The sequence below is a fragment of the Moschus berezovskii genome, chromosome 17 (assembly GCF_049115385.1).
Source record: "Moschus berezovskii isolate FMDL1 chromosome 17, NW_MosBer_1.0, whole genome shotgun sequence".
Taxonomy (NCBI): Eukaryota; Metazoa; Chordata; class Mammalia; order Artiodactyla; family Moschidae; genus Moschus; species Moschus berezovskii.
The window spans coordinates 41,182,860-41,209,716 of NC_142476.1; the positions used below are offsets into that span (position 1 = coordinate 41,182,860).

A 26,857-nucleotide genomic window follows, 5' to 3' on the forward strand; every position below is an offset into this window, starting at 1 on the left:
TTGGCCCAAGTTGGTGAGGGGCTTCAGTGGGACTGTTTTGCCTGCGCTCGCGCGCCCCCACCTCACCCATTCCTGGCACCATGCGCAGCATCTTCCTGGCCCGGTTTTCCTCCTGGCTTACATTATTAATTTTTAGCTAAAAAAAAAAATTATTTTTTAGTCATGCCACACTGCTTGTGGGATCTTAGTTCCCGAACAGGGATTGAAGCCAGGCTCTTGCAGTGAAAGCTAGGAGTCCTAGCCACTGGACTGCCAGGGAATTCTCTCCACTTATTTTAAAGGTAATTTTTAGGAGCGAGATTACTGCTAATGGGCTCTTCTTCCTCTTCATTTTAATATTTATTTTTATTTGTCTGTCCTGGGTGTTAATTTCTGCATATGGGACCTAGTTTTTGAACCCATGCCGCCTGCGTTGGAAGCTTGGTGTCTTAGCTAGTCAGCCGCTCAGAGAAGTTTCTAATGGGCTCTTCTTAAGGCCTACTTTGAAACAGTTATTTCGGTTGCACTGGATACATGTTGCTGCCCGGGGGCTTTCTCTAGTTGTGGCTAGCAGGGGCTACTCTGTTGCTGTGCGTGGGCTTCTCATTGTGGTGGCTTTTCTTGTTGCGGCGCATACACAGGCCAGGAGCATGGGCTCCAGTAGTTGGGTGCAGGGTTTTTAGTTGCTCTGTGGCATGCAGAATCTGTCCGGACCAGGGATCAAACACGTGCCCTAGCATTGGCAGGTGGATTATTATCCACTGTACCACTAGGGAAGTGCAAGGCCTATTCTTCTTGTCAGACTTTCATATATTTTGCTTCATATTATTTTAAAATTAAGTTTCTCCTTTAGATCTTGGCCAGAGGGTCAGTTAATGGATGGTGGTATCTGCCTACCCCTGGCGTCTACAGGCAGGGTTTGGGCCACGAGGTGCAGGGGAAGGGTTTTCCTTGGGATCCTCCAGAGGGTGTGACCAGAGGAAAGGCCTGGACACCCCAGGGGTTGGTCAGGGGCCTGGGCCTAAAATGCAAAAAAGAAAACAAAAGTGAAGTTCTCTTAACATCTGTATCTCGGAGCAGAATATGACACCTTCATCATCCCTGAAAGTGAGTATTCAGGGCACTGAACCAAGTTTATGGGGTAGATTTTCCTACTTTGCACAAAACTCTTGAGATGCTTGATGACTGCCCAGCAGCACTGGTTGTTGCTGGTCAGTGAGTTACTTGTAGTCAGATAATTTCAAAAGCAATTGTATGAAAAGTAGCAAAAACTTTATAGCTGAGTCTTTCTTACATTTTATGTGAGACAGTTCATTTTAACAATTCTGAAACGACATCGGGGTGCCAAGTCACTTTCCCCTCTTGGGCTGGCCACTCGAGCACAGAGGCCAGTGTTACCCAGGCCTTCGACCATTGCTGGAGTAAGTCTGTGTTCCATGGTCACATTTCCAGAGTTTGTATCCTGCCCCCGTTTCTTTGTCCTGTTAATGATTTTTCACCTAAAACAAAGCAAAAAAACAGCCAGTTATTTTACCAGAAAGTCAGGTTTGTTTCCCATGTGGGTCAGCTGTTAAAAGAATCTGCCTGCAATGTGGGAGACCTGAGTTTGATCCCTGGGTTGGGAAGACCCCTTGGAGAAGGAAAAGGCTACCCACTCCAGTATTCTGGCCTGGAGAATTCCATGGACTGTATAGTCCATGGGGTCGCAAAGAGTCAGACATGACTGAGCGACTTTCACTTTTCTTTTAGGTTTGCTTGGCAGCAGCAAAGAATTATAACTCAGGACATGCAACTGTGATAACCACATGCAAGTCTGGTAAAGCAGAGAGGAAACTCTTTTATAGAGGAGGAAGGGAAGTTGTTATAAACAAGAAGTCCATTAGAGGAAACACTGGAGTTTAAATAAGGTGGTTTCTCATTGGCTGAGCCGTTGCCAGGCAGGGAGATCTGCCTGGTGGTGGTGGCGGCGAGGTGGCTGTACTGGCACTCTCCTCCTCTCTGGTTCTGTGTGGACATGGGGGTACATGCCTGAGGACTTCCACCTTGTGGCCACACAACTCCATTTTAGTTGAGGTGTCCCTTGATTAATTTTCAGATAATTCTTCTCTAAATGTTTGCAGGAGACATGGCTTTGCTGCCTGTGAAGGGCCGTGTGTGACTTCCAGTATCAGAGAAGCCACAGCAAGGATCTGAGTGGTTTTACCGACATTTGCTGGAGTTTCGACTTATTCCTTTGACTTGATTCCAAGAAGTAGAATTTGGGGTAAAAGACAGCAGACCGACCAAGATTCTTCACACCCTTGTCAGCTTCAAATATGGCTGTTTCAGCCTGTTTCCTTATTTGCAAGTTAGATACAGTACCTGTTAGAAAGTTGTTCTTATGAAGGAGCCCTAGCCAACCCCCGTGCCCTAGCCCCGCTCCCTGAAACATCTTGCACAGCCGCTTCCCCCACAGTCCCCATGGCATGCTGGTGTCTGCTGGGCCCTCTGAGTCCTTCCCTGCTGCCAAACCGGTTTGCTGCCCCCTCTCACAGGCTTGACCTACATCCATATCTTGGTCTGAAGTGATGGCTACAGTCAGGTGGGCCCAGAGGAGCCCATGTTTCCAGGGAAACATGAGATAGCAGCAGATGTGGACCTGGGCTCAGGAGCCCACAGGGACCTGAGAACCGGGTCGTGATCGGCGGGTGGGAGAAAGGGTGTGGGCCCTCCACCCCGAACCTCCAGACCCACTGCCAGCACTGACCCACATGATGTAGCTTCCAGGCCCATTTTCGATCGCTGCACATGAGGCCTCAAGGTGCCTCTGTGCTGCACACCATCCACATTCGTTAGGCTTCACCACACCTTGGGGTGCTTCTGGGCACCTCTGTTGCTGCTGCTGCTGCTGCTAAGTCACTTCAGTCGTGTCCGACTCTGTGTGACCCCATAGACGGAAGCCCACCAGGCTCCCCCGTCCCTGGGATTCTCCAGGCAAGAACACTGGAGTGGGTTGCCATTTCCTTCTCCAATGTGTGAAAGTGAAAAGTGAAAGTGAAGTCGCTCAGTCGTGTCTGACCCTTAGCGACCCCACGGACTGCAGCCTACCAGGCTCCTCCATCCATGGGATTTTCTAGGCAAGAGTACTGGAGTGGCTTGCCATTGCCTTCTCCGGGGCACCTCTGTTAGCCTCCCCTAATCAGATATTCTGGAGGAGGGCAGGTGGAGTGGTCAGCAGTGAGGGGTCATCAGAGCTGCCAGGGCAGAAGGGGATGGAGACTTAGACCAGGGACACACCTTGGGTGTCTGAGGGTGGGGGGAATCCAAGGACGTGGTCCTCTGGGAAAGGATTTCACAGATCTTGAGTACCATCCCAAGTGTGTGGGCCTTCAGACCCAGCTAGCGGGTAGGGCCTGGAGGGGGAACCCCACCATCAGGTGAGCCTACTGGGGTCTGCCTGGGCCTGCGCCGGGACCCTGGCCACCCCAGGTCACTTGGCTATAGGGAGTTGAGGCTTCCGGTACCTTCCTGGGTATTTCCTTCCAGGCTCTGGGACGCTCCCTCAGGATGGCCAAGCAGCCCTTCTGGATGCTGCCCCTGGTCCTGTGGGTCCACTCACCTGCCATCCTGGCCCTCACCTCAGCCAGTTGCTCCTGGGGAGCCAGGTTTCCATCTAGTATGGGTGCTGTGCCTTGCATATGGAGGTGGGGGCAGCCGTAGCCGCTAGGGCCACTGGCTCGTCCTGACTGGACAGGGGCAGCACCACTTTGGCTGCCCTTTGGGGAGCCTTTACACACGCCCAGTGGCATGACGCTTGCCCTGGCTGACCCCCCACAGCCCCTACCTTGGCCTGACCCTGGGGCTCAGCCTCTGAACTCGATGGGGGTGGGAGGGGACATCTGAAATTTGCCCACCAGACCGGGGGGCTGCAGGTGGCCCCCTTGTGGCTTCAGACCAGCGTCTAGGAGTGTCCTGGGGACCCAGGGGCCTCACCAAACTCCCAGGAAGTTGAGCTGAGGTCAGGCTGCGCATCTGTCCCCAAGGCTGCCTGTCCAGAGCTTCTGGGGGCAAGAGGCCCTCCCCATAGGGTGCCCAGACCAGCCCTGAGTGTCCTCTGTGGGCTCCTCCCCCTCCTTGGCCTCACCCACCCTGACCTCATTTCTTCCAGCAAATATTCTGGTGTTTCCTGGTTTGGACGCAGCCCAGGCTCCAGCCTGGCCCTTCTGAGGTGAAATGTGCCAACAGTGGCCAACTCCCTGATGTGGTGACTCAAGTACCCCAACACCTCCTTCCCAACTTCTCTGGGATCCTTTGACAGGCCCCCCGCCCCCACAGGGCCTCCATCTCCACAGCAGCTCCCCCTCCCAATTGGCACCCTGGCAGACTTCCAGCATCCTTCTTGCCAGTGGCTCCCAGGTGTGGGAACCTCAGAAGGACAGGCCTGGCCCAGGCTGCCCCAGGGCAGGAACTACTGGACGTGGAGCCTAATCTGAGAGAGAAGGGAGATTGGCTGGGTGGGTGCCCAGCACTGAGGCCCGGGAGGAGGTCAAACAGGCCAGGAAAGGCCACCACCCTGACGATTGGAATCTCTGAGGGACCAAAGGCCTGAGCCCACATAAATGCCCTCCCATCCTGCGGCTTCTGTGTCTACAGCTCCCCGCCCCCTTCCATGTCCTCCACAAAGCCTGGAAGGTCAAGGTTCAGAGATCAACAGCCTTTGGTAAGAACGGTGACCCTGCAGGTGGTGCCTGTGCCCACAGAGCCTGCACCTGCGGTCCAGAGACCCCAGCCAGTGGGCTGACTCCTGCCCTCAAGTAGACCCTCTGCTCCTGGAGCAGCAGGGCCCAGCCTGGGGTCCACGCATGCTCAGCTAAGTCCATAGAAACTCGGGCTCTGACAGCACGCCCACCCCACTGCCTGCGGACATACTGGCTTCCAGGCAGACATGCTGTCCACCGATCCCCACTGCAGAAGAGATAGCAGAGGCCTCACAGGCACTGAGACTCCTGGGCTGGATGGGGTCATGCTCCCATTTGCTCCTGGATGCAAGCCGGGGAGGCAACCGCACACACATGCCTCTGACCCCAACAGGCAGGCCCTGGGCCACTCCACTGCTGGGGCACCCACTGCACCTATCCTGTGCTGGCCTCACAGCAGTGCCCACAGGGTGGCACTGCTCCCAGGCTCCAGCCCACAAGGCTGTGTCTGCGTCCAAAGTACCTGCTCAGGCTCTTGGCAAAGCCCGGCCCTGCCTAAGCCCAGCCTGAGAGGGGGAGGCCCAGAACCAGAGAGGGGACCATGCGCCCACTGGCCTCCATGGGGCACCCTTGGCTCAGAGCTTGGGCTCCTGCAGGACAGGCCCGGAAGCCTGTCCCCAGGATGTGACGGGTGGGGTGCTGCTGGAGTGTGACCCCCTCCACACCCTACAGGTGTGCCAGGGGTAGCCTCAGTGCATCTGGACTCCCCAGGCCTGCCCACCCCCTCCGTGTTTTAGTGTTGGTTACAAAGAACCAAATAAAGTTGTCGCTAAACCCCAATTTTTAAACAAGTCTGTTTATTGAAAGAATCTGAAAATAGTAATAAGGCTTTCAACATTTAACAAATTTCAAGATATTAACATTAAGAATTTACTTCAAAAACCCAAAGTTTCCTAGGTCATTCCCCATCATTCTGCAGGACTTGGTCTGCACCTGCTCTGTTGTCTGAATGTGTGACCTGCGTTCTGACCACTATTCTGGACCTAAAGCTGGGGGTGTCACCCCCTCAGCCTGTGGGAGGCCTGGAGGTCCATCCACCCTCTGTGCTGGAGCTCATGGGCAGAGGGTAGGAGCCCACCTCCATCCCAGCACTGGCTGAGCTGCCCAGCCACTCGGGTGGACAGCACTCGACAGACACGTGAACAGTGGCCACAGTGCTCAGGCTGCAGGGCCAGCCCTGGAGACCCCAGATGCCCTCCTATCAGACCATCATGTTCCAGATGGGCAGAGCTCAACCTCCCGGCCCCCAGCCCTCCAAAAGTGAGTTCGAGAAAGTACAGGCCCTCCATCCTTTCTGGCTAATTTCACAGGTGAAAACGCAGCTCAGAAGGAATTCAGCGACTCAAAACCAGGACGCCTGTGAGGCACCAGTAGCCAGAGGCCCACTGACCACAACCCTCGCCAGGCTCCACGCGGGCCCAGCCCCACGTGGCCACTCAGCCAGCGAGAGAGGCATAGGGGCTGGGATGACAGACGTGCCCTCGAAGTCAGGCCCCTGGCGAGAAGCAGGAGCAGCAGCAGTACCTCCCCAGCCCGCCAAGCGCCAGACCCTCTGAGCAGAGCCACCCAGCTCTCGAGATGGCCACTTGGGCAGCACAGAATGGTCCCACATCACAGCACAAACCCTCCTGCAGAAATCTCACAGTGTGTACAAAAAAATCTGTACGTAAGCACTCTCAGAAAAGTTTAAAAGAATCTCTAAAAAGTAGACACAGGATTGAAAACACTTTCCAGGGTGGGGAGGCACGCCCCTGCTTCCCAAGGAATGTGTGTGGTCCGACCCCTGCCTGCCACGGCATCAACCGGAAGCAGGGAGAAGACCAGGCCTGGTGACCGAGGCAGGAGGCCTGGCAGATTCAGGATGAACGCCAAGCTGGGGAGCAGCTCCTGCACAAACTCCCCCAAGTGGCTTTCAGGGACGTTGTGAAGCTGAAGGGAGATTTTTGGCCGTGAGACGTTTATTTTCAAGACTATAGGATAGACCTGTTCATTCTGATCCCCTCTCAATTTCAATAGACTGATTCGTGGAAGTTTCCTGACAAGGAATCACAAGGAGCCCACCACCCGGCTCAGCCATAACCACCTGGCTCAGCCATCTCCAACTGGACTGGGCTCTGACCGCTTGCCTGGTGGGTGTGCCTGGGCTGACTTCAGAGCTTGTGTGGCCTGCTCACTGGCTTGTTGAGAAATGCAGAAAAGTCAGATTTAAAATGTTAAAAACAACTGATCTGGTCGACACAAGGCAGACTGCAGGCCCTTCCTCTGGCCAGAGACAAGCGGCGCGGGGCCCGTGACATTCACAGAGCACAGACGGCACCGGCCTAGCTCCCCGCCTGCTCCTCCCTGCCCTCCTCATCCGCGTCCTCCTCGTCCTCCGGAAAGTGGGCCTGCTTCTTCCGCACATTCCAGTGCAGACACTGTGCCAGGCTCTCGAACCAGTCGCTCACGGGGTCACGGACGCAGATGGAGGGAAGGGGGTAGCAAGAGGTCGTGATGCTAATGCTGCAGCAGAAAGGAGATGAATGTGGCCTCTCCTGGAACTGAGCCCCCTTGCCGCCCACTGAGCAGGACCCTAGACAGTCTGGCTGGTGGACCACCTCAGCTCTGCGTGGACCACCTCAGCTCTGCTTGCACCACCTGCCATGTGACCTGGCTCCATGTCCTCTGGTGTCACGGGCACCTGGCCATTTTCCAGTCTGGCCCTGAGGACAGCCAGGCTAGGGGCTCAGTGGTGCTGTTGTGCCCCCCAGGACAGAGCTGTAGACCACCTCACTCCACCCAGGTCCATGAAGGGGACCCCCAGGGCAAGGCGGTGGGAAGATGAGGAGCATGTGCAGCTGGCAGGGTGCCATCACCCAGGCAGAGGTCCACAACTTACAGCCACCCTAGGCCCACCCGCCCTGGCCGCTGCACCCCACAGTCCACACACCTGTCTCCGTGGCGGATCTCCTGTCTCTTTCGTCCATCAAAAGACACCCATGCAGTGTTCCTTGCCTCTGGTGACAGCATGATCTGAAGGATCAAGCAGCACATGTGTGGGGGGCTCAGATGTATTCTGAGCACAGCTAAGTGCCATGGACCCCACCCTGGGGCACAGCACCGGCCAGGAGTAAACTCACAGGCAACACAGTGCCCACAGCATGCCAAGGTCAGCTCCAGGCCATGAAGTCACTGCACTATGTGGACATCAGCCACAGGGCACAGAGGCCTGGAACTGTGTCCGGCAGACGTAGCCCTGCCCGCGAAGGTTCACACCAAGGATGTGCTGGCCCGGGGTGGCCTGTAGCAGGGAGCTCGGGCCAGGGAAAGAAGAGGTGGATGTGGAAGGGCAGTGAAGCCAGTCAGACACCAGAATGTGGCTCCAGGGACGTGCCAGACAGCAGCAGTTAATCGCCTGAGGGCCTCCCCACCCCATTCCCACCACAAGGCTGTCCCCACCCATTCAGGCTGAGAGCCCTGCCCTGCCGACCAGACCCTCTGGGGCACAGGACACATGATGAAAGGCCAGAGTGGACAAAGTCTGTCCCACCCCCAGCAGGGCAGGCAGGCAGCCCCACAAGGGCTCCAACAGACAAGGGTGGGGGCTCTGACCTTCAGCTCAACCCCCGCGGGCACCACAATGGGCCGAAAGGACAGCGAGTGGGGGCAGATGGGCGTGACCATGATGGCGGGCACGTTGGGGTGGATCATGGATGCCCCTGCGGCGGCCGCATACGCTGTGCTGCCCGTCGGGGTGGAGACGATCACGCCTGTGGGACAGGCTGCAGGTCAGGCTTGGGCACTGCCCCCACGCCCCACCCCCTGGCAGGCCCAATGCCCACCTACCATCGCCCTGTACTGTGGTGATGAGGTGCCCATCCAGGTAGACGTCCACGTTGGACAGGTAAGAGGAGGGGCCTCTGTCGATTACCACCTCGTTCAGGACCTGGGGGTGAGGCCACGGCACACTGAGCAGGCAGGGCAGCATGTGGGCTGCTCCCGGGCTCCCTAGGAGGTCCAGCCCATAGCCCCTGCCCTGCACCCCCTGCCAGAGGGCAAGGCCTGGCACCTGATGGGGGAGGGGCAGGCCCACAGACCTGGTACTGCACAGCCTGCTTCCCAACCTCCACGTCCAGGCCTGCAGCCAGCACCCCATTCTCGCTGATGCCATTGGGGACGGCCACCTTCTTCCCTCGGGGCTCTTTCACGACCCTGACCTTCAGCCGGCTCCGGAGAACAACAGCTGCATTCCCTGCAGGCCAGCAGGGGTCACACCCAGGGAAGTCAGCAGGTGGGGGCAGTCATGCCACAGAAGAGCTCCCCGCTCCCCCGACCAGGGACCCCCTCCCATCTTCACACAAATGGAGAGCGACACCCTGGGCTCTAGTGGAAATCAATCCATTGCCACCCAACACAGACAGCAGATGAACTGTAGTGGCTTCAGCTCCTCTCTGTGAGGATAAAGCATCTGACTCTCAGAATCAGAACACTCTGAGCCCCAAACACTCAGCACTGCTCTCAGCATTATTAAAAACCTCCGAAACCAAGCAGGATGACTATCCCACATGGGAATTGCTCTCGGGCTCAGGAACATTCCAACTCACCCTGTATCACCTGAGTAACTTGTGACTGAAAGTTCTCGAAGTTGAAGGGGGTCAGGAAGCCCAGGGAGCCCAGATGGAATGCCATGACTGGAGGCACACTACCCTGCGAGCCAATGAGGCAGGTCACTCACTGGCCAGTCCACGCGGAAGGCACGCGAGCACCAGCCCAGATGGACCTGCGCCTGGACAGTCCCTGGGAGGGCTGGGGGGTTGGGGGAGGGGGGTGGTGCTGACACACAGGGCACAGGGTCAGCCAGAAGCCTGGGAGTCAGAAGAGCAGCTGGAGAGCTGACGAGAAATGGGGTCAAGGGGACCAACCACTGGCCACAGAGGACAGGAAGGCGTGGCAGGGCAGGACATGGGGGTTCTGACCCACAGAGGCCATGCCCAGCAGTACTGGGAAGGCAGTGAGCCCCATAGAGATGCCAGGGAAGAGCACAGGCAGCTGGGGCAGGAAACCTAGGGCGGGACTCAGGTCCCACCAGGTGGCCCTGCAGTCACTTCTGCCAAGAAGGCTCACAAGGGAGAATGAGCGCTCTGAGCAGGTGGGACATCCCAGGACCCTCAACCTTGGCCTCTGCCAGCCACTGCTGCCCCAGGCCCTATTGGACTCCACCCTCCTGCCCCACTGGCTCCCTCCCACTCCCGGGCTTCGCTTCGGGGGCCCGCCTGACTCCCTAACACACCCTGGCAAGGTCCCTCCCTGGCAGATCCCTTCTGCAGCCTCCACAGTCCCTCCCCCACCACACCTCCCAGTTGGCCTGGGGCTGCTGCTCTCACCTGCCCCTGACTCTTGGCCCCCTCATTCAGCCCGCACACCAGCTCTCCCAGAGGTCGCCCGCCTCCCAGCCCAGCCCCGGGGCCCTCATGTGCCATCAGCTGGCGTGGCACAGCTTCCAGCACCCATAGCAGTCCCAGTTCCCTGTCCTATCGCCTGCAGCCCTATGGCCTCAGGCAACTGGGGCCTCACCTGGAAGAGGGAGGAGGCGTATAGCAGGGTCCCGTCTCCCCCTAGGCAGATGATGAGGTCGATCTGATTGGAGATGTCATCGTAATCTGGAAGACACAGGAGACGTCAAGCACCCCAACTGCTGGGCACAGGGCGAGGCAGGGGTACCAGAGGTCCCGCTGGGTTGGGAGCAGCACCCTGCCACACGGGGACAACTTGCCTTCTCTGAAGGTGCAGAACTTCCTCTTCACTGGCCCGAAGTGGTCATCGTTCAGGAGGGCAGGGTCTTCCAAAACCTTCTTCTCCACATACACGACCATGTTGTTCTCCTGGAAGGACATGGTGGCGTCAGCCCCACCAGGAAGTCAGGTCAGGGCCCCGGTCTTCTAGAAGTCTCCTTCTGTGTCTCAGGCTTTTCTGATGGGGTCAGGGGAGAGAGGCACGATTCCTCTGTCTCTCGGATGCAAAGTGCCTTTGTTGTGCTCACAGTACACCTTTCTAAGCTCCTGCACCTGGCTTACGAAGCCTCCTGACTTGAACGGATGGGAGGAGAGCCTGGAGCCCGTCCCCACTCACCTCCATCAGGTACGCACAGAGCTCCTTGAAGGGCTGCAGCAGGCTGGCGTCCCGGATCTTCTTGATGACGAGAACACTCTTTGGGGACTTGTTCCATGTCAACCGCTGGCTGGCCGGGTCTTGGATGTGCCTTTGAGGGGAGAGATTACTCACATGGGCCCCAGGTTGACCTGCTGGCACCTGCCCAGTATGGAGATCCTCCCCATGCCCGGCCGTGCCCCTGCCTGAGGCTCCTTTGGGATAAGGCTCACACAGGAACCTGCTCAGAGGACGTCCCATGTGCACCCAGATCAGCCAATAGAGACGGGGTTCCCGCTGACCCCAGTCCACGCCACTGTGTGAGCAACTCAGTGGACCTTCACCTCCACAGGGAAAACTCAGTGGACCTTTGCTTCTATAGTAAAAGCCTCTTTTAAAGCCAGTGGCGGGATCTGGAGCAGTGAGACTGTGCCGTGTGATTTCAACGGCGAGGACATGTCACCATGCATGTCCAGGACCCTGATATGAATGAGGACTCTGGTGACGACGACGCGTCAGTGTACGTTCACTGTCACAAATGCACTGGCTTCGGGGATGATGGTGGTGCGGAGGCTAGGAGGAGTGCAACAGGGAGCTCTGCACCTTCTTCTCACTTTTGCTGTGAACCCAAAACTCCTCAAAAAATTAAAAAACAAAACCCAAAAGAAGTCAGCTGGGCCTGCCTGCCAACAACAGCTCCAAGAATCCCGTGGCACCCAGCCTCAGTCACTGGTGCTGCAGGGCCTGGTACGGTCTGTGGGCAACAGGTCCTCCCCCAGGGGCAGGGGTGTCCGAGGCTGAGCCCTCAGGTGGGGGCGGGCCCCCAGGCAGCACCTCCGCCTGTTGGGAAACAGCCCTGAGGACTGCAGGCCATGGGAACGGCCCTTCTGACGCAAGTTCCCCAACCGAGACACCTGCTCCAGATCATGCCCCATGACCGGTGCCTCCCTGAGAACCTGATGGCCCCACCAGCAACTTTCCACACCACGATGCGAACCACTAAACAGGTGGTGGGTCCCTGGCTGCAGGCTGTAACTGACTGATCATCACTCACCCTCTCCAGGCGTTTCTGCAAAGGAGGGGGTCACTCATGACCCTCTGCCGTAGTCTCCGCCAGCCTGGGTCACACGCGCAGCTTGGTGGAGGGTGGTGCTGGGTGCCCAGCATCTCAGTCGTGCTTCACTAACAGCAGGAGTACGATGCATCCCAGCCCCCCCAAGACTCCCCAAGTGTGCACTGGCACCATAACCCAGCTGTCTGTCTCCTCAAAACTGAAAGCAAAAAAAGTGACTCGCTAAAGGCTTCACCAAACAAGTGCAGAGCTTCCTAAAATGAAAACTCAAACCAAACAAACTGTATTTGATCTTACTGCTCACACCATCCTCTTGTCCAATTGCTTCTAACAGCGAAGCAGCCAGACCTCAGACAACTGCTCCTCACCAGCTGGCCACTGAGCTCTGCCGCCCTGGGCGGTCAGGACGGGCCCTGTCCAGCTGCAGACAATAGCACTGGGCTGCGGAACAGGCTTGGCCCATGGGAGGGGCCTACACGTGGAGGGCGGGCACTTGCAGGCCTCTCGTCACTCCACCTGGCCCTGGGCCTATAAGGAGGGCAGATGGAAGTCTGCCTGGTTGGTGAGGTAGACGTTGAAGCCCCCTCCACACTGACTAGGCAGGTGAGGCTCAGAGCCCCTCCAGACCTGTGAGTCAGCCACGCCCAGCCAGAGCCACTGTAGCACCATCGGCTTGGTCTTGGGCGCCAACTGGTCACTCAACTTCCTGTTGGGTCACTGCAAAGAGGGATGCTGACCCCTCCCAGGAGGCTCTGGGCGCTGGACAGCTTGGCCAGACACCCATGTGAGCCACAGTTTCAAAAGCCGAAGGCGTCAGATGCTGGTAATTCCACACGTTTCAACATAACAGAAAACACGCACTCATTGGTGAGATATGAGACAACCAAGTAGAAGATAAGACTCGTAATCAGCTCCTCTACACTGTCAGGGGAGAAGTCAGGTTAGCACACAACCCCTGCCTCTGGCCAGGCTGTAGGAGGGGCAGGGACCAGACAGGGAAGGGATCCCACCCTACCAGGGTGCTAAGCCCATCTGACTGAGCTGAGCCAGGGCCAGGGGGCAGAGAAAGTTGCTTGCTCAGCCCTCAACACTTCTGGGGCACCTGCTCCTTTGTTTGGAGCACCCCACAACCCCACCTGACCTTGGGGAGCAGCTCAGATGCCGCCCTGAGACCCCACCCAAGGCCTGTGAGGGCAAAGCACACACACCTGTGCTGCTGTGGGCTGGGCAGGGCGGCAACAGCCAGTTATGGTTGGATGGCCAAGGGCTACCAGGGTGCGCTGAGGCCAGGCTGTAAGTGACGCAGAGGGCATGGCAGTGAAAGGCTGGGACGCAGGGAGGGGTCTGGGCAGCCAGCGAAGGCCACAAAGGGCGGGCACACAGCAGGGTGCAGACAGGCGAGGGGTTTGGGGGCCAGCTGCCAGTGTGGCTGCTGTGCTGGGTGTGGCCCTTGGCCTGCCCCCAAGAGAAGTCAACCCTCCACAGCTCCCCCGAAGAGGGGGCACAGATGGTCCATGCAGTGGGCAGCCCACCACCAGGCCTGACAGCAGAGGTAGTTGGAATTCTGCTGCTTCCTCACCAAGCTCTGGTGGCTGGAGCCATTTGCGTGTGTTCTCCCCGAGACAGACCACACAGAGCCAACAGACAACGACGGCCCCTCCTTGGCAGTGTCCAGTGCTAGGAGGCGGCGCTGGACAGGTGGAGAAGACAGCCTAGGTCTAAGCGTCTGTGAAACAACCCAAACTGCTTAGTTTTAAACTAGTTTCTCAGGTGGCGGCTGTTGCTAAAATGCAGGGCTTATCTTAAAAAAAAAAAAAAAAAAGCCATGCCCACAAGGCAGGACTCAAACAAGTTAACTCAGATTTTCAAAAAACACCAACTGACATCTCTGCATTCAATAGTAATGAAGAGAAACACACGTGAGTCACCAAATGTATCAGCGTGCAATACATTATTTTTCTCCTTGAGTTTTTCCTGTTGAAACTCCTATGGCCCAAGGAGCAGGCCCCACCACCTTCTCACCCTTGGGAGTCGGGGACATTGCCATGTGGCTGCCAGGCCCATGCCCTGCTCCCTGGAGCATCAGAACCTCCCGTAGCTCCCCATCCCAGTGGAGCCCCACCACTGACTCACATGATGGTCTGGGGATTCTGCAGCACGCAGGCCTTTGGTCCAAACGTGGTCACTGGGCACGGCCCGTGCAGAGAGCGGGTCCTCCTGTGGGAGAGGACGCAGGGCAGGCCCTCAGTCGCTGAGAGACACGCATGCAGATGAGGCACTGGCTCTCAGATTCTCTGCCATCTTCACTCCAACAGTCTGAGCACTGCCATCTGTCAGCACCCGAGCAATGGTCCCAGAACACTCACCTGATCCCCAGAGCCGCTCTGAGGGCCACATGCTGTGGCACTGCCCTCAGAGGGGGCGCCCAGAAACTCCTTACAACAATGGACCCAAACCAGGGCAGGCACCCGGGCCCCACCCTAGAACAAGGGGATGTACCATGGGGCGCGGGCCTGCGGCTCTGAATTCTTGTCCAGGCAAGTCTACCTGAGGACCAGTTGTTGGGCTCATCCGTGGGAATCAAGACCTCAGACACCACCCCCCAGCTGTCTAGGTTCTAACCAAATGCCCATTCTGAGTTGTACTATCAACGAAGAAGACAGCACTTGAGCGGCTTAGCATTTCCAGCCACAACTGAATCACAGGGCACCATGGCCAGCACACGTCCTAGGGACGACACCGCTCGGTGGCCTTCCCTGTCCTCCCCTCAGGGTCCAGCACTGGTCCTTGGGAGCCCTGTGGATGCCCCACGGAGACAGGGCAGAGGTGTGTCCACCCTCACGAAGAGTGCCAGCTCCAGAGGCTTTGTGGTCCCTTTGGTTATTTTTTTAAAATTTTTGGCCACACCACATGACTTGTGGGATTATAGTTCCCTGACCAGGGATGTATGCCACCTCCCCACTGGACCACAGGGAGGTACCCTCATGGTCCCTTCCTGCACCAAAAACACTGGAACAAAAACAGCCAAACACAGATGACAAACTTGCTTTCGTCTCTGCCTATCTCAAGGCTCAACAAACGCCAAATCCCCACACAGACAAGGCAGATTTCCTATGGTCTTGTGAGGGGTAGCCGAGCCCGGGAGAGTGGATCTGGTCAAGGGCTCCCCCAACTTCCCAGCTCAAGAACATGCAGGAGCAGCCATGGGCCATGGCCTGGCCTCTGGGGAAATGTTGTTCACAGCAGGTTTCTCTAAGTCTGCATCACAGTCAACCTTTGAGAGCAGCCACCTCTGAACTGCTGCCACTGCACCAAGTTCAACGTTCTCTGAAGGGAAAGGGCGGGAACACCCCACCCCGGAGAGCCGGCAGCCAAGGTCACCCTCCCGCCCACTCGGACTCTGATACAGGAGAGTGACACAGCTCTTTGGAAGCTTCTCTCATTCTCAGGCCCTGCACCCATGGCAGTGCTGGCTAGGACAGCTTCGCCCTGGACTTGAGTGACGTTCACATGACCGAGGCTGGCACAGCTTCCCCACCCCCCACTGTGTGCCCTGGGGCCACACTGGGCGGCACCCCCACACCTCAGCCTCCACAGTGAGGATGGGCACTACTGTGGTGGGGTCGGCTGGGAGTGCCCTCTGGGAGGCCATGCCAGCCAGCACAACCCCCTCCTGCTTCCTGAGTTCCCCCATAGGCCCAGGAGGCCAGTACCTGAACTCACGGGCGCTGGCCAGGACAGGCGCAGCCGAGAGACTGCGGGACTTGGCACGGCCCCGGAGTGGGTGGCCTGGGCCCCAGTCCTCGTCCCCATGGCACGCGGAACAGCGGTACGAGGATGCCTCTGCACTCGGCTCCTTGTTCCCGTTGACTTTTTCTTGTTCCATTTCTGCAATTGATGGATGTGGAGGACTTTGGCCCGAAAACCCAGGACGCCTTGATTTAATAAAATAAATATTATTATTTCAATAAAATAAAGTAAAGCAATGTACACACACACCTATACCCCTCATCAGGGAAAATGGCTGAAGTCCAGCCTACCCAGTCTGGGAAGTCTGTTTTCGTCCCAAAGGCACTTAACAACTCCAGAATCTACCTGTGGTTTTCCATGAATCCTGAAGGGCTGGGAGTCCAAGAGTGAGGAAACAACCAGCAGCCTAGCACGCAGCCACATGCTGGGACTTTGATGAGAGAATTAATGGTCATGCGGTACCTCTCACCCAGAAGAGTCTGGGTGAGCACGACTGAAGACCAACCATGAGCACACACTGCACCCTTGTCCTGCAAACAAAGCCACACTTTCCTCCAGTGCCAATGAAACACTTGCCCAAACTGACTTATTTGGTCCTCAAAGAAAACTTCAATATCCAAAAGCTTCATCTCCCAACCACATGAAGTAAAGCAGTAAAAGATAGAAGCAGACACAAAACAACAGTCCTCAACCACCTGGAAACATCTCAACTTCCTCCTAAGCCACTGAGGGCTCACAACTGCACCCATACCCATGTGACGCTGCAGCCAAGAGGGAGTGTGAGCCCGGTCCACGTGCCCATCCGGACCCACGTGATGTTACAGCAAAGAGGGAATGCAGGCCAGGTCCACACGCCCACCAAGCTGTCCCCAGGTCCTTAAGAATAGTGGTCAGCAGCCAAGGCCTAGTCAGAGAGCCGGAGCAGGAATCAAACAAGCCTAAGAGAAGCAACAGAAATACAGCAGAAACCAGAGCACTGACAAGTAGAAAGAGCAGAGCAGAGCTTGGGCAAAAACCACATGAAGAAGCCAGTTTGGATGACGGTGGAAAGAGCTACACTCTGAGAATTTGGGCTAAAAGGTCATTTTCTTAGGAAACCGCTGACTAACGGGAGAGGCCTGGCCTTGCTGCTGAGGCCATGGGACCAGCCCGTCCCCCGCGCCCAGAAAGGCCCAGGAGCTCAGGCTGCCTCATGGCTCATGACGCCCTAAGGACAAGGGAGAGGAATGGGGCAGGACCACAAGGCAGGTGCCGGCATCAGAAGGGACAGTGCAGGGGCCACAGAGAAGCCCAGGGCCTCTACAATGAGGTTAAAGGTGAGGGTCCCTGAGTCCCCTGCCTCCACCTGTACTTTACAATCACATCAGAAGCTTGTGAAATACTAATTCCCACACCAGACCCAGACCAAAGGCTCCAGTAGTCATTAAAAGCTCCTGAGCCAGGGTGGTCCCAGATGGCTCTGTGTTTTCACTGCCAGGGCCCAGGTTCGATCCCTGGTCAGGGAACTAAGATCCCACAAGCTTTGTGATGCGGCCAAAAAAAGAAGAAAAATAAAAGAAAGAAACTAAAGCTTAAACATACCACTTACAGTAGCACTAAGATATAAGACATGTAGGGATGTAGTTGGCCAAAGGAGAGTGAGCCCTACTTCCAGTTGTAAAGTCAGTCAGTCAGAGTGTAGCACGCACCATGGTGATTCCAGTCAGCGATGCTGCTGTGCTTATTTGAAAGGTGCTGAGAGGGGAGGTCTTCAAAGTTCCCATGAGAAAAAAGCCTGGCGGTTAAACATGGTGGCAGACTTACTGTGGTGGTCACTTCACCACACACACAAATACTGAATCACTAGGTTTCATGTAACTGAGAGTCGTGTGTCAGCTCTCCCTCACTTTTAAAGCACCGTGGACAGAACTGAGAGGAAACGAGTCAGTGGAGAGACACACCATGTTCATAGACCAGAGAACACAATATTGTTAAGATCTCAATTCTTCCCAAGCCCAGCCTTTTCTATCAGAAGTAACAAACTGATTCTAAAATTCAGCTGGAAACTGGAAACTTAAAAGGACCGAGAATAGCGCAAAAAAAAAAAAGCCCTGTTGGAGGACTAATGCTGGCTGGTCTGATGACCTGTTATAAAGCTGCTGCGGCCAGACTGCGTGGCACTGACACAGAGACTACACAAAGGACAGACAACAGCCAGGGGCTCCCCAGAGGCGCCGAGCAGAGTCAACAGGGAGAGGACGACCTTTCCTCCAGACCGTTCCAGGTAACTTCACAGCCACACCTAACACTATGAAGTTCAGTTCTCTCCACAAGGTGGCAAAGGTCGGCTCCTGATAGATCATACACCTAAATGTAAGAATAAAAGCTATAAAACTTTCAAAAAAAAAAGCACTAGAGAAAATCTAGGATACAAAAAATACAAAGTTTAAAACCTGACAAACTGAATTTCACTGAAATTTAAATCTTGTACCCTTCATAAGACACTATTAGGAAAATGAAAATATGAGCTGATAAAAATCTTAATGAAAATATAAGATTGACAAAAAAATACTTGCTAAATATATATATGACACAGGACTTGCTTCCAAAATATATAAAGAATTCTTAAGGCTTAGTAAGAAAACAACTCAATTAAAAAACAGGCAAAAGATACCAACTTTGGGCAACTTCTCCAGATACATTGATTGCATCTTGAAAAGCACATGAAAAGATGCTCAACATCCTTAATCACTGGACAAATGCAAATTAAAACCAGGAGACATCATCTCACACCTTTGGAGAATGGCTAAAATGTAAGAAAACTGACCACGCCAAGTGTCACAGAGCCTGAGGGGGGAATGGAACCCTCAGACAGTGCTGGTGGAATGAAAATGGGGCAACCAGTTTGGAAAACAGTTTGGCGGTTTCTTAAAATGTTAATTAAGCATGGTTCCACCATCTGCTACAGCCCTTCCACTCTGAGACATTTACCCAACAGAAAAGAAAGCATGGCCACACGACTTGTCAAGACACCTCACCCATGACATGACCGTCCCTCGGATCTGTGCTCAGATGCCACCTGCTCCAGAGAACACCTGTACCTCCCGCTCCTACCCACTGGTGCCCAGTTCCTTTTCTCCGCAACCCTGACCACCACCTGCTGTGGAGTTCCTCTTCACAGAGATCTGACTTCCTCGCAGCCTGAGGAGGGACGCTGCAGAAACTCTGCATCTCTCGGGCCTGACTTCACATGATCACTACTGGCCAAGGGGCGATGACGTGCTGGCAGCTAACAGTTCAAGCCTAGAGCTCAGGGACATGTGGGGCTGGGCTCTGTCAGCACACGGTAACACTGACAACCATAGAACCAGACAGGCTCTCAGGACTGAACCTAGGGCACACCAAATGGATGGTCTGGATAAGAGTCTGGGGGAATTCTCAAACGCTTAGTGGAGAACACAAGAGTGCTAGGGTGCTGGGACGGAGAGCCCGAGGCGGCACCAAGTGCTGGGGGAGGAGGACAAGACCACCAGCTGTAGGGTAGGGAAGGCGCAGAGTGAGTTCACAAGTTTGGCTACACAGAAAGGTCATGATGCCTGAAAGGACACAGGACAAATTTGCAAGAAATACAAGAAGGCAGGTTTGGGCTCAGTTAATATACAAAAGCTATGTACACATTTCCCTCGTTTCAGTAAAAACTGCAAAGATAAAAACGCAATCACTAACCTCACTGCTTGCCTTTGTGCTGGCCCTGCCCTGACTGCCTCACTCATGTATATCACTTAACCCCCACGAGGACCCCACAAACTGCTGTGATGGACCATGAATTCACAACTTTAAGAGGAAATATTGTTTTAAAAAAAACAAAAAACTTGCTTTAAGCTGTTACTAAGAGGCCTGGTAGTGGCTTCACTCTGAGACCTGGAAAAGGGGGTTGCAGAGGATGAGATGGTTGGATAGCATTACCAACTCAGTGAACATGAATCTGGGCAAACTCCGGGAGACAGTAGAGGACAGAAGAACCTGGCATTCGGTAGTCCATGGGGTCACAGAGTCAGATATGACTTAGCCACTGAACAACAATAACATAAAGAATAGCTGTCACAGTGTAGGAGTGTGGACGCTTACCCTGGCGTAGGATGATCAGCCACAGGGAAGAGCAGGCCAGGGAGGCCAGGATCACAGTGCGGAAGTATGAACATTCATTCCAGGCCAGGATGACCAGCAAGCAGAACCAGCGCCCACACTGCCGGGGCCTGTCCAAATACTTGACTCAAACTGCCTGACTTGCCCTCGCAAGAAGCTGCGTGGGGGTGTCCAGGAGACTGAAGTCTAAGGTGACACAGTGAGGAGGGCAGAGCTGGTGTCTGGGCCCCTGGCATGACCTCAGTGACACAGACGACGCGACCCAGCAGAAAGGCCCAGGGTCCTGGGAGGAGAGAGGACCCTTCCCGCCTCATGTTCTGGAAAAGAGGCCTTTGACGTAGCCCCTCCTGAATGACAATAAGGTTCTCTCAGGGCACACACCCCAGGCTCCTATAACACGTAAGATCAAGAGACAATGATTATAGGCAGTGATATCAGAATCCTGGCCAAAAAGAACATGAAGACCACTATCCTGGCGCTGCACCAGCTGTAAGAAACTGAAACCTGCTTGCCAGCAAAGTGAAAAGTTAAAGTTGCTCAGTCCTGTCTGACTCTTTGCGACCCGATGGACTATAGGCTGCCAGGCTCCTCCATGGAATTCTCCAGGCCAGAATACTGGAGTGGGTAGCTGTTCCCTTCTCCAGGAGATCTTCCCAACCCAGGGATCGAACCCAGGTCTTCCACATTGCAGGCAGATTCTTTACCATCTGAGTCACCAGCCTGCCTTAAAGCCAGATGAGCCTGCAGGTGATGCAGTAATCCTAGGGGTGTGTGGAAAACTCTACCACCCCAAGTAAACACAGAAATAACTATCGTTATAGTAGTACAATCCTGAGAAGGTATGGACAAAGATGCAGTAATCCTAGGAGGGTGTGGAAAATTCTATCACAGATGTAACTATCTAGTTAGATTACTATAATCCTGAGAAAATAGACAATGAAGTAATTAAATCCTGCGATGCTAAAATTTTCAAAAGTCTTATAACTGATTAAATAATCATTGGATTTTTACATACTTTGTTTGCTATTATGGGCAATATATTCATTCAAAAGAATAAACCATTCTTCAAAGTAATTCTCATCTAAATGGCTGAGATGAATTTATGTCTGTTAACAATGTTTCAAATGCTGCCCCGACCCCCACCAGGGACCTCCACCTACAAGCAGTGCAGGACCTTCTGAACTGCTCATTGACCAGGTCCAAATCTCTCCAACAGCCTCTCAACCGACCCTGGAACAAGTGCTGAAATGTCATTTCTTCTGCAGCTTAGTATGCCAGTGATGCTGTCTCAGCTTCTACTTGCAGTTTAAGAATTACATTGCACTGACTCTCAGCGTGCAGTTTAAGAATTACATTGCACTGACTCGCAGCGTAATGTGTTATTTGACGCATCCTCAATGCAGACACAACACAGAATGTTTAAAAAGGATCGATTGACACCAAGTGGGGTGTATTCCAGGAACACAAGGCTGGCTCAGTCAGTGTAACCCATCACACACACCAACTGATGGGCAAGAAAGTGGAAAAAATTCAACACCCAATGGTGGTAAAAATTCTTAGCAATTAGGAATCAAGGGTAACTTCTTCAGCTGGGTAAGGAGCACCTACAAAAAAGTTACCGCTACTATTAACTTGATGGTGAATACATAAGACTGGGAGCCAGGCAAGGATGTCTGTTCTGACCACCCTTAATCAGCACAGTTCTGCATGTCTGAGTCACAGCAACAGGCAAAGAAGGGAGAGTCTGAAGTTAGAGACAGTATCATCTACAGTCACTGAAAACTACCTGGATGAAATATAACAAAATACACAGAGGACTTGTATGCTCAATGTATTTTAAACACTCTAATGAAAGAAATCAAAAAAGATATAACTGAGAGACGCCCTTAATCATGGATCAGAAGACTCCATGCAGCAGAGATGTCAGTTCTCCCCACATCAATCTACAGGGTTAGTGTGATTTCTACACAAATCCCAGCAAGATTTCTTGGTAGATACGGCCAAGTTTATTCTAAAATATATGTGGAAAAAGCAAACATACTAAGACTTTTTTTTTAAAGAAGGATAAAGAGAGATGAGTGTCTCTGAAGACTTCTCTTTAGCTGTAATAGTCAAGACTGTGGTCTCAGGGGAGGGCAGATACAAGTCAATGGAGAAGAGAGAGCCCAGAAACACAACCACACAAACACACTCAATTAATTTTTGACAAATGTACACAAGCAGTTCAAGGAAGGAAGGAAAGACAAAAGGTGCTGGAGTCATTCACATCTATAGGTAAAAAAAGTAAACCTCAGCCTAACCTTCACACCTGACACAAAAATTAACTCCACATAAACTAGAAAGCCTTCATAATAAAATACAGAAGAGAGGATTCTCTGGTGGTCCAGTGGTTAGGGCTGCAAGCTTTCACTGCTGAGGGCACAGGCTTGATCTATGGTCAGGGATCTAAGGTCCAGCAAGCCACATGGCATGGGCATGAATAAATACACAAGTAAATAAAACATAGGAGAAAGTTTTGGGGACCTAAAGTTAGACAGAATTTTTTTGTACATGATATAAAAAGTACACTTCATCAAAGATATAAAAATTGGTAAACTGGGTTTCTTAGAAACTTGCTCTGTGGAAGACCCTGTTAAGAAAGCAAAAAAAAAAAAAAAAATCAAGCTATAGACAGAAAATATTTTCAAACTAGATATCCAACAGAAAATCTGTACCTATAATATAGCAAAAACTATCAAAATTCAACAGTAAATAACAGTCCAATTAGAAAGTGGACAAGAGATGACCGGACAGATGAGATGCGCCCATGGTAAAGCAGCAGGTGAAAAGATGCTCCATGCGATGGGCCAGAAGGAACGAAAACCACAATGAGATGCCACTGCACACTGACCAGAACAGCCAAACAACTCAGCGCTGGAGAGGTCGCAGAGAAACACCTGCTCACACACCACCCAGGACCAGAACACGTTCAGACACTCTGGAAAGGGCTGACGCCTTCTTATAAAAACTAAACAGACAGCCTAGCAAGTGCACCTGGGCATTTACCCCGGAGAAACACTGATGCTCACAGAAAAACCTGCACCTCAACATTCACAGCCGTTTTTTGTTTGCAGTAGCCAAACCCCAGAGACAGTCCAAGCGTCCCCACTGGTGAGCGGGCCCGGCCATCAGAGGGAGTAGACGTGGACTCAGAAACCAGCTGGGTGACTCCCAGGCTGACTGCAGGGTGAGGAAGGTCACATGATAAACGTTCCCATTTACACAACTTGCTTTTCATTTTCTTTCTTTCTTTTTGGGGGCATACCATGCAGCATGTGCGATCTTAGTTCTCCACCAAGGCCCCGTGAAGTGGAAGCTCAGAGTCCTAAGCACTGGACCACCAAGGAAGTCCCTTACACAACTTTCTTGAAATGACAAAACACAAGCTCATGGAGAACAGATCACTGGTGGCCAGGGAGTGTGGGGAGCCTGGGGTGGGCTCCCTAGGGGACACCAACTCTGAGTCTGTGGTGGCGGCCACACAGCTGTGCCCTGGGAAAGTGGTGAACCCCAGTAAGGGGTGTGACGGAGGTGCCAGGGTTCACGTCACTGTGCCACGGATGTGGGGTAAGTGCAGGAGTTCCTCTGTACTGTTTTTCACAACTTTCTGGGAGTCTAGTATTATTTCAGTTCATTTTCAAAAAACATCTGCACTGGGAAGTTTTAACAGAAAAGTGTTGGAGCATAACAACCAAGATAAAGAACTTCCCCAGAAGGAAAGCAGACACACTGTGATACCTGTAAGGAAAAGTCACACACACAAATATAAACATAACAACATGATGCCCAGTGCGAGCTCTCAACATACACCTGCTGAAATACTGAATGAAAAAGCAAAGTTTATCCCTCCTTAACACTGAGGCGGTAAAAGGTACCTATTAAATCTCCCCTCTCCCGCCGGTAGGTGATGCCCAGTGCTGGCCAGGACCTGACAGAACAGGGCCGCAGAGGAGCAGAGCCTGGTGGGCGAAAGAACAGGATCAGAGACGAGGGGGGCTCCAGGCTGGCAGACCCCTCCCCCGGGAGAGCACGCTCTTGGGCTGAAGCAAGTATTTGCACACCTGGCTCCCTGAACAACAGCCCACCTCTGGGCCACCTTCACCCAGTTCCTCTTTTCACCAACAGTCTACACACCCATTTGCCCGGCCCCACGCACTGAACTCGGGGCTGTGCGACCGTGGGTCGGGGAGACCTAGCAAACGACGAGCCGGCAGCCCCGCCGGCAGGACTGGGCCCCATGTCCTGTCGGTCAGCGCCTGTGGGGTGGCCCGCAGCCCCCGCAGAGAACCCACCCCTCCCGTCATCCTGCGGGTGAACCCGGCCTCCCTACCAGCCCGGCCCGGGGTGCCCCTTCCACCCCCGGAGCCGACTCTGGCCCATCCCACGCCCACCTGAATGACAGGCCCAGAACAGCTGGGCACCCGAGCCCCAGGGCCGTAGCCCGCCAGCCGCACCTGCGGGTCCCTGTCCTTGTCCTCGAGTTTCCGCAACGGGGCAAAGGTCACGGCCAAAGCCCAGGGCGCCGTCCAGCAGGAAGTGCGTACGCCTGGGCTCAGGCCCGATCCGCGGCGGGTGAGGAGGCTCCACGAGAACCAGAGCGCCCCGGACGCAGAGGCAGAGAGACCGGCTCAGGCGGGCCAGCCGCCGGCCTCAGGGGTCGTCGGCTGGGCACTGGGTTCTGAGCACAGAGGCGCTTTCCGAGGATGAATACCGCGACGTGGACCCTAACTGACCTCCCCGCGTGAGGGCCGGGCCCGCCACCTCGTTCACAGGGCGGTCGCGGGGGTCGAGGTCCGGCCACCCGGACACCTGCGCCGGCGCCCGGGGCAGGGTGTGGCCAGCCAGTGGGCAGGGTCGTTCAAGCCCCGCCCCCACGACTCCGACCCCACGACCCCGGGCAGAGGGCCGGGCCGAGAGGACGCGCGCTCACCGTTCGCTGCCCCGGGCGCCTGCGGGGCCGTCTCCTCGCCAGGCCGCACCCGCGGGTCCCGGCGCCCCGCTGCCGCTCGCCGTCACTAGCCAGCCCCTGGAGCCGCGGCCGCCCCCTGCCCCATGGCCGCCTCCGGCCCCACGGCCAGCCGGCCCGCCGAGGAGCAATGCCGCCGCGCCGCCAGTGCGCACGCGCGCTCCGCGCATGCGCGCCCGGTGCCCTACGCATGCGCTACGCTGTCGTCCCACCCCCTCGCACGTGGCGAGGCCCGCTTTGACGCTGGACCCGGAGAGGGGGCGGGACCGAGGCCTGGTTTGGGTAGACTGTTGGCAGAGTGCGCGCGAGCTAGGGGTTGCCCTCTGGGTAGGAGCGGGGGCCTCAGGTCTACCCTGGGTGCCCACTCACCTCGCTGTGTCCTAAGCACGTTCGCCAACCCGGGCCCCCTGCCTCTCCTGCATCCCTACCGGTGGGCTGTCTGTGGCCCAGCGAGTGGTGACACTACCCGCCGCGGCCTCCTTAACCACTGCTTAGAAGGAAAGTACTTTGGGATAGAACTGCGCCCCTTGGCTGCCAGCACAGGGCACAGGTGGAGGCAGCAGCCTGGTCCTGCCGTCGTGGGCCTGGCCCACACCAAGCAGCCTGGCGGGTCCTTGCACAGCCCCTGGACCTGAGGGACTCTGGGCAAGGTCTCAAGCGGGGCCCCTCAAGGGTGACCTGCCAACACTGTGCTTCCTCACTGGAGGACCTACAGAGGAGGGAGGAAGGAGCCAAGAGGGAATTGCTCTCCTGCACCCCCAAGTTCAGGCATGGTGGGTTATCCAAGTCTTACTGAATTGACAGGTTACCCACCACCAGGAAAGTGAGTCAAGTGTCCCAGTGGTGTGCTGGGCTCCTGGATGCTATGATGCAGGGTGAGCACCTGGGTGAGCCACCTATTTCCTCTCCCCCTAAGCCTCCTGGACAGAGCACCTAGCCCAGGCCGTGTGCAGACAACGAGGTCCTTTGCAGCAGCCTGGCCTCTAAATTTCTGCATCTCCATACCTGCTGCTGACATCTTCTCTGGCTGGGAACTCTTGGCCCTGTATTCAGAGACCTTGAACACACCTGGGCACAGCAAAGGACACCTCTTACATGACCACGGGACCATGGGGTCATCAAGGGTGAATGGCAAGAGGGGCAAGGATGGCAGGAATTTGGGGGGGATTTCTCAGGCTCCAAACTTCCCCATATCTGGTTATTTTGTAAACCCAACCACTTCCTCAAAGTGACCCCCCCAGCCACACCCACAGAAAAGAAAAGCCTTTTGAGTTGCATTTTTTGGATATTATTAGCATAATAATACGGATGCTTGGCTAGGCCCCCCAAGAACCTTCTAGAGCAGGCAGAGTATGCAGAGAAGGCAGCTCTGGCCTGGTAACAAGCCAAGGTCACCCAGCAGGCACCCTTCCTGTGCACCTCTCTCTAAAGGGAACTTGTGTGGTGTGTGTTTGTGACCATGGAAGTCTGTCCACCCAGGACCTCAGCAGACCTTAGGCTTCTGCATTTCAGAGATGAGAAGATGGGGCTGTGGCTTCCCTCAGCTGAACCTGTTGTGCAATTTCTCCCAGCAGGCCCTGAGGCTGTCCCTGGGGCCTCAGAGCCTCTGGCTTACACCCTGTGGTCCAGGACAGTGCAGGGAGGGGCGCTTTAGGCCTCTGGAAGGTTCCTGGAGGAGATCTTGCTTGGGCTGAGAGCAGGGCTGAGCTGGAATGAGCTGGGCCAGGGGGCAGAGGGAAGGGTCAGCAACAGGAATGCAGACGGGTGTAGGGATTGGGGGTGGATGCCAGTCAGGCCCACGTGGGCTGGGCAGGGATGCTGGTGTGCCTCAGAGGGGCTGAGGGTTCAGGAAAGGCCATGGGTGTGACCTTTGGCAGTGCCACACTGCTGGACTCTAATATTTGTTTTCTTTTTTGTAAACATGGCTCCCCTACCATTTAAGCTTTAGATACCCCAAACCTGGACCCTCCTCTTCTGAGGGTGGAAAGATGGGGGACAGCAAGGGTAGGGGATGGAAATGGAGGAAGTGAGGCTGCAGAGGGAGTAGACAAGGCTGCCTGCCCA

General features: G+C 54.9%; 1 protein-coding gene across 6 annotated transcripts; it reads right to left on the minus strand.

Annotated features, from left to right (window-relative positions):
* Positions 1-1,259: 1,259 nt before the first annotated feature.
* Positions 1,260-24,951, minus strand: NADK (NAD kinase). 6 transcript variants are annotated; one of them, XM_055419362.2, is made up of 13 exons: positions 24,282-24,732; positions 23,703-23,786; positions 15,627-15,848; positions 14,047-14,130; positions 10,824-10,953; positions 10,468-10,576; positions 10,269-10,354; positions 9,299-9,401; positions 8,792-8,946; positions 8,541-8,640; positions 8,307-8,464; positions 7,645-7,727; positions 5,494-7,217 (listed from the first exon to the last, which is right to left on the minus strand). In XM_055419362.2, the coding sequence occupies exons 3-13, from the start codon at positions 15,797-15,799 to the stop codon at positions 7,037-7,039; spliced, it is 1,362 nt and encodes a 453-aa protein (XP_055275337.1). In that variant the 5' UTR covers positions 15,800-15,848; positions 23,703-23,786; positions 24,282-24,732; the 3' UTR covers positions 5,494-7,036. The 6 variants fall into 6 exon arrangements, with proteins under 6 accessions (XP_088701514.1, XP_055275337.1, XP_055275334.2 ...); XM_088845388.1 differs by lacking the exons at positions 5,494-7,217; positions 24,282-24,732 and adding an exon at positions 1,260-1,478; XM_055419359.2 differs by lacking the exons at positions 23,703-23,786; positions 24,282-24,732 and adding an exon at positions 24,758-24,951.
* Positions 24,952-26,857: the final 1,906 nt, after the last annotated feature.

What these genes read in the sequence shown, in the direction of transcription:
- NADK (XM_055419359.2), bottom strand. Translation starts at nt 15,799, where the DNA reads ATGGAACAAGAAAAAGTCAACGGGAACAAGGAGCCGAGTGCAGAGGCA. An exon ending in AGTTACTCAGGTGATACAGG is followed by an intron (nt 8,947 to 9,298) that starts GTGAGTTGGAAT and finishes GCTGGCCTGCAG; the next exon opens with GGAATGCAGCTGTTGTTCTC. An exon ending in CCGCGGGGGTTGAGCTGAAG is followed by an intron (nt 7,728 to 8,306) that starts GTCAGAGCCCCC and finishes TTGATCCTTCAG; the next exon opens with ATCATGCTGTCACCAGAGGC.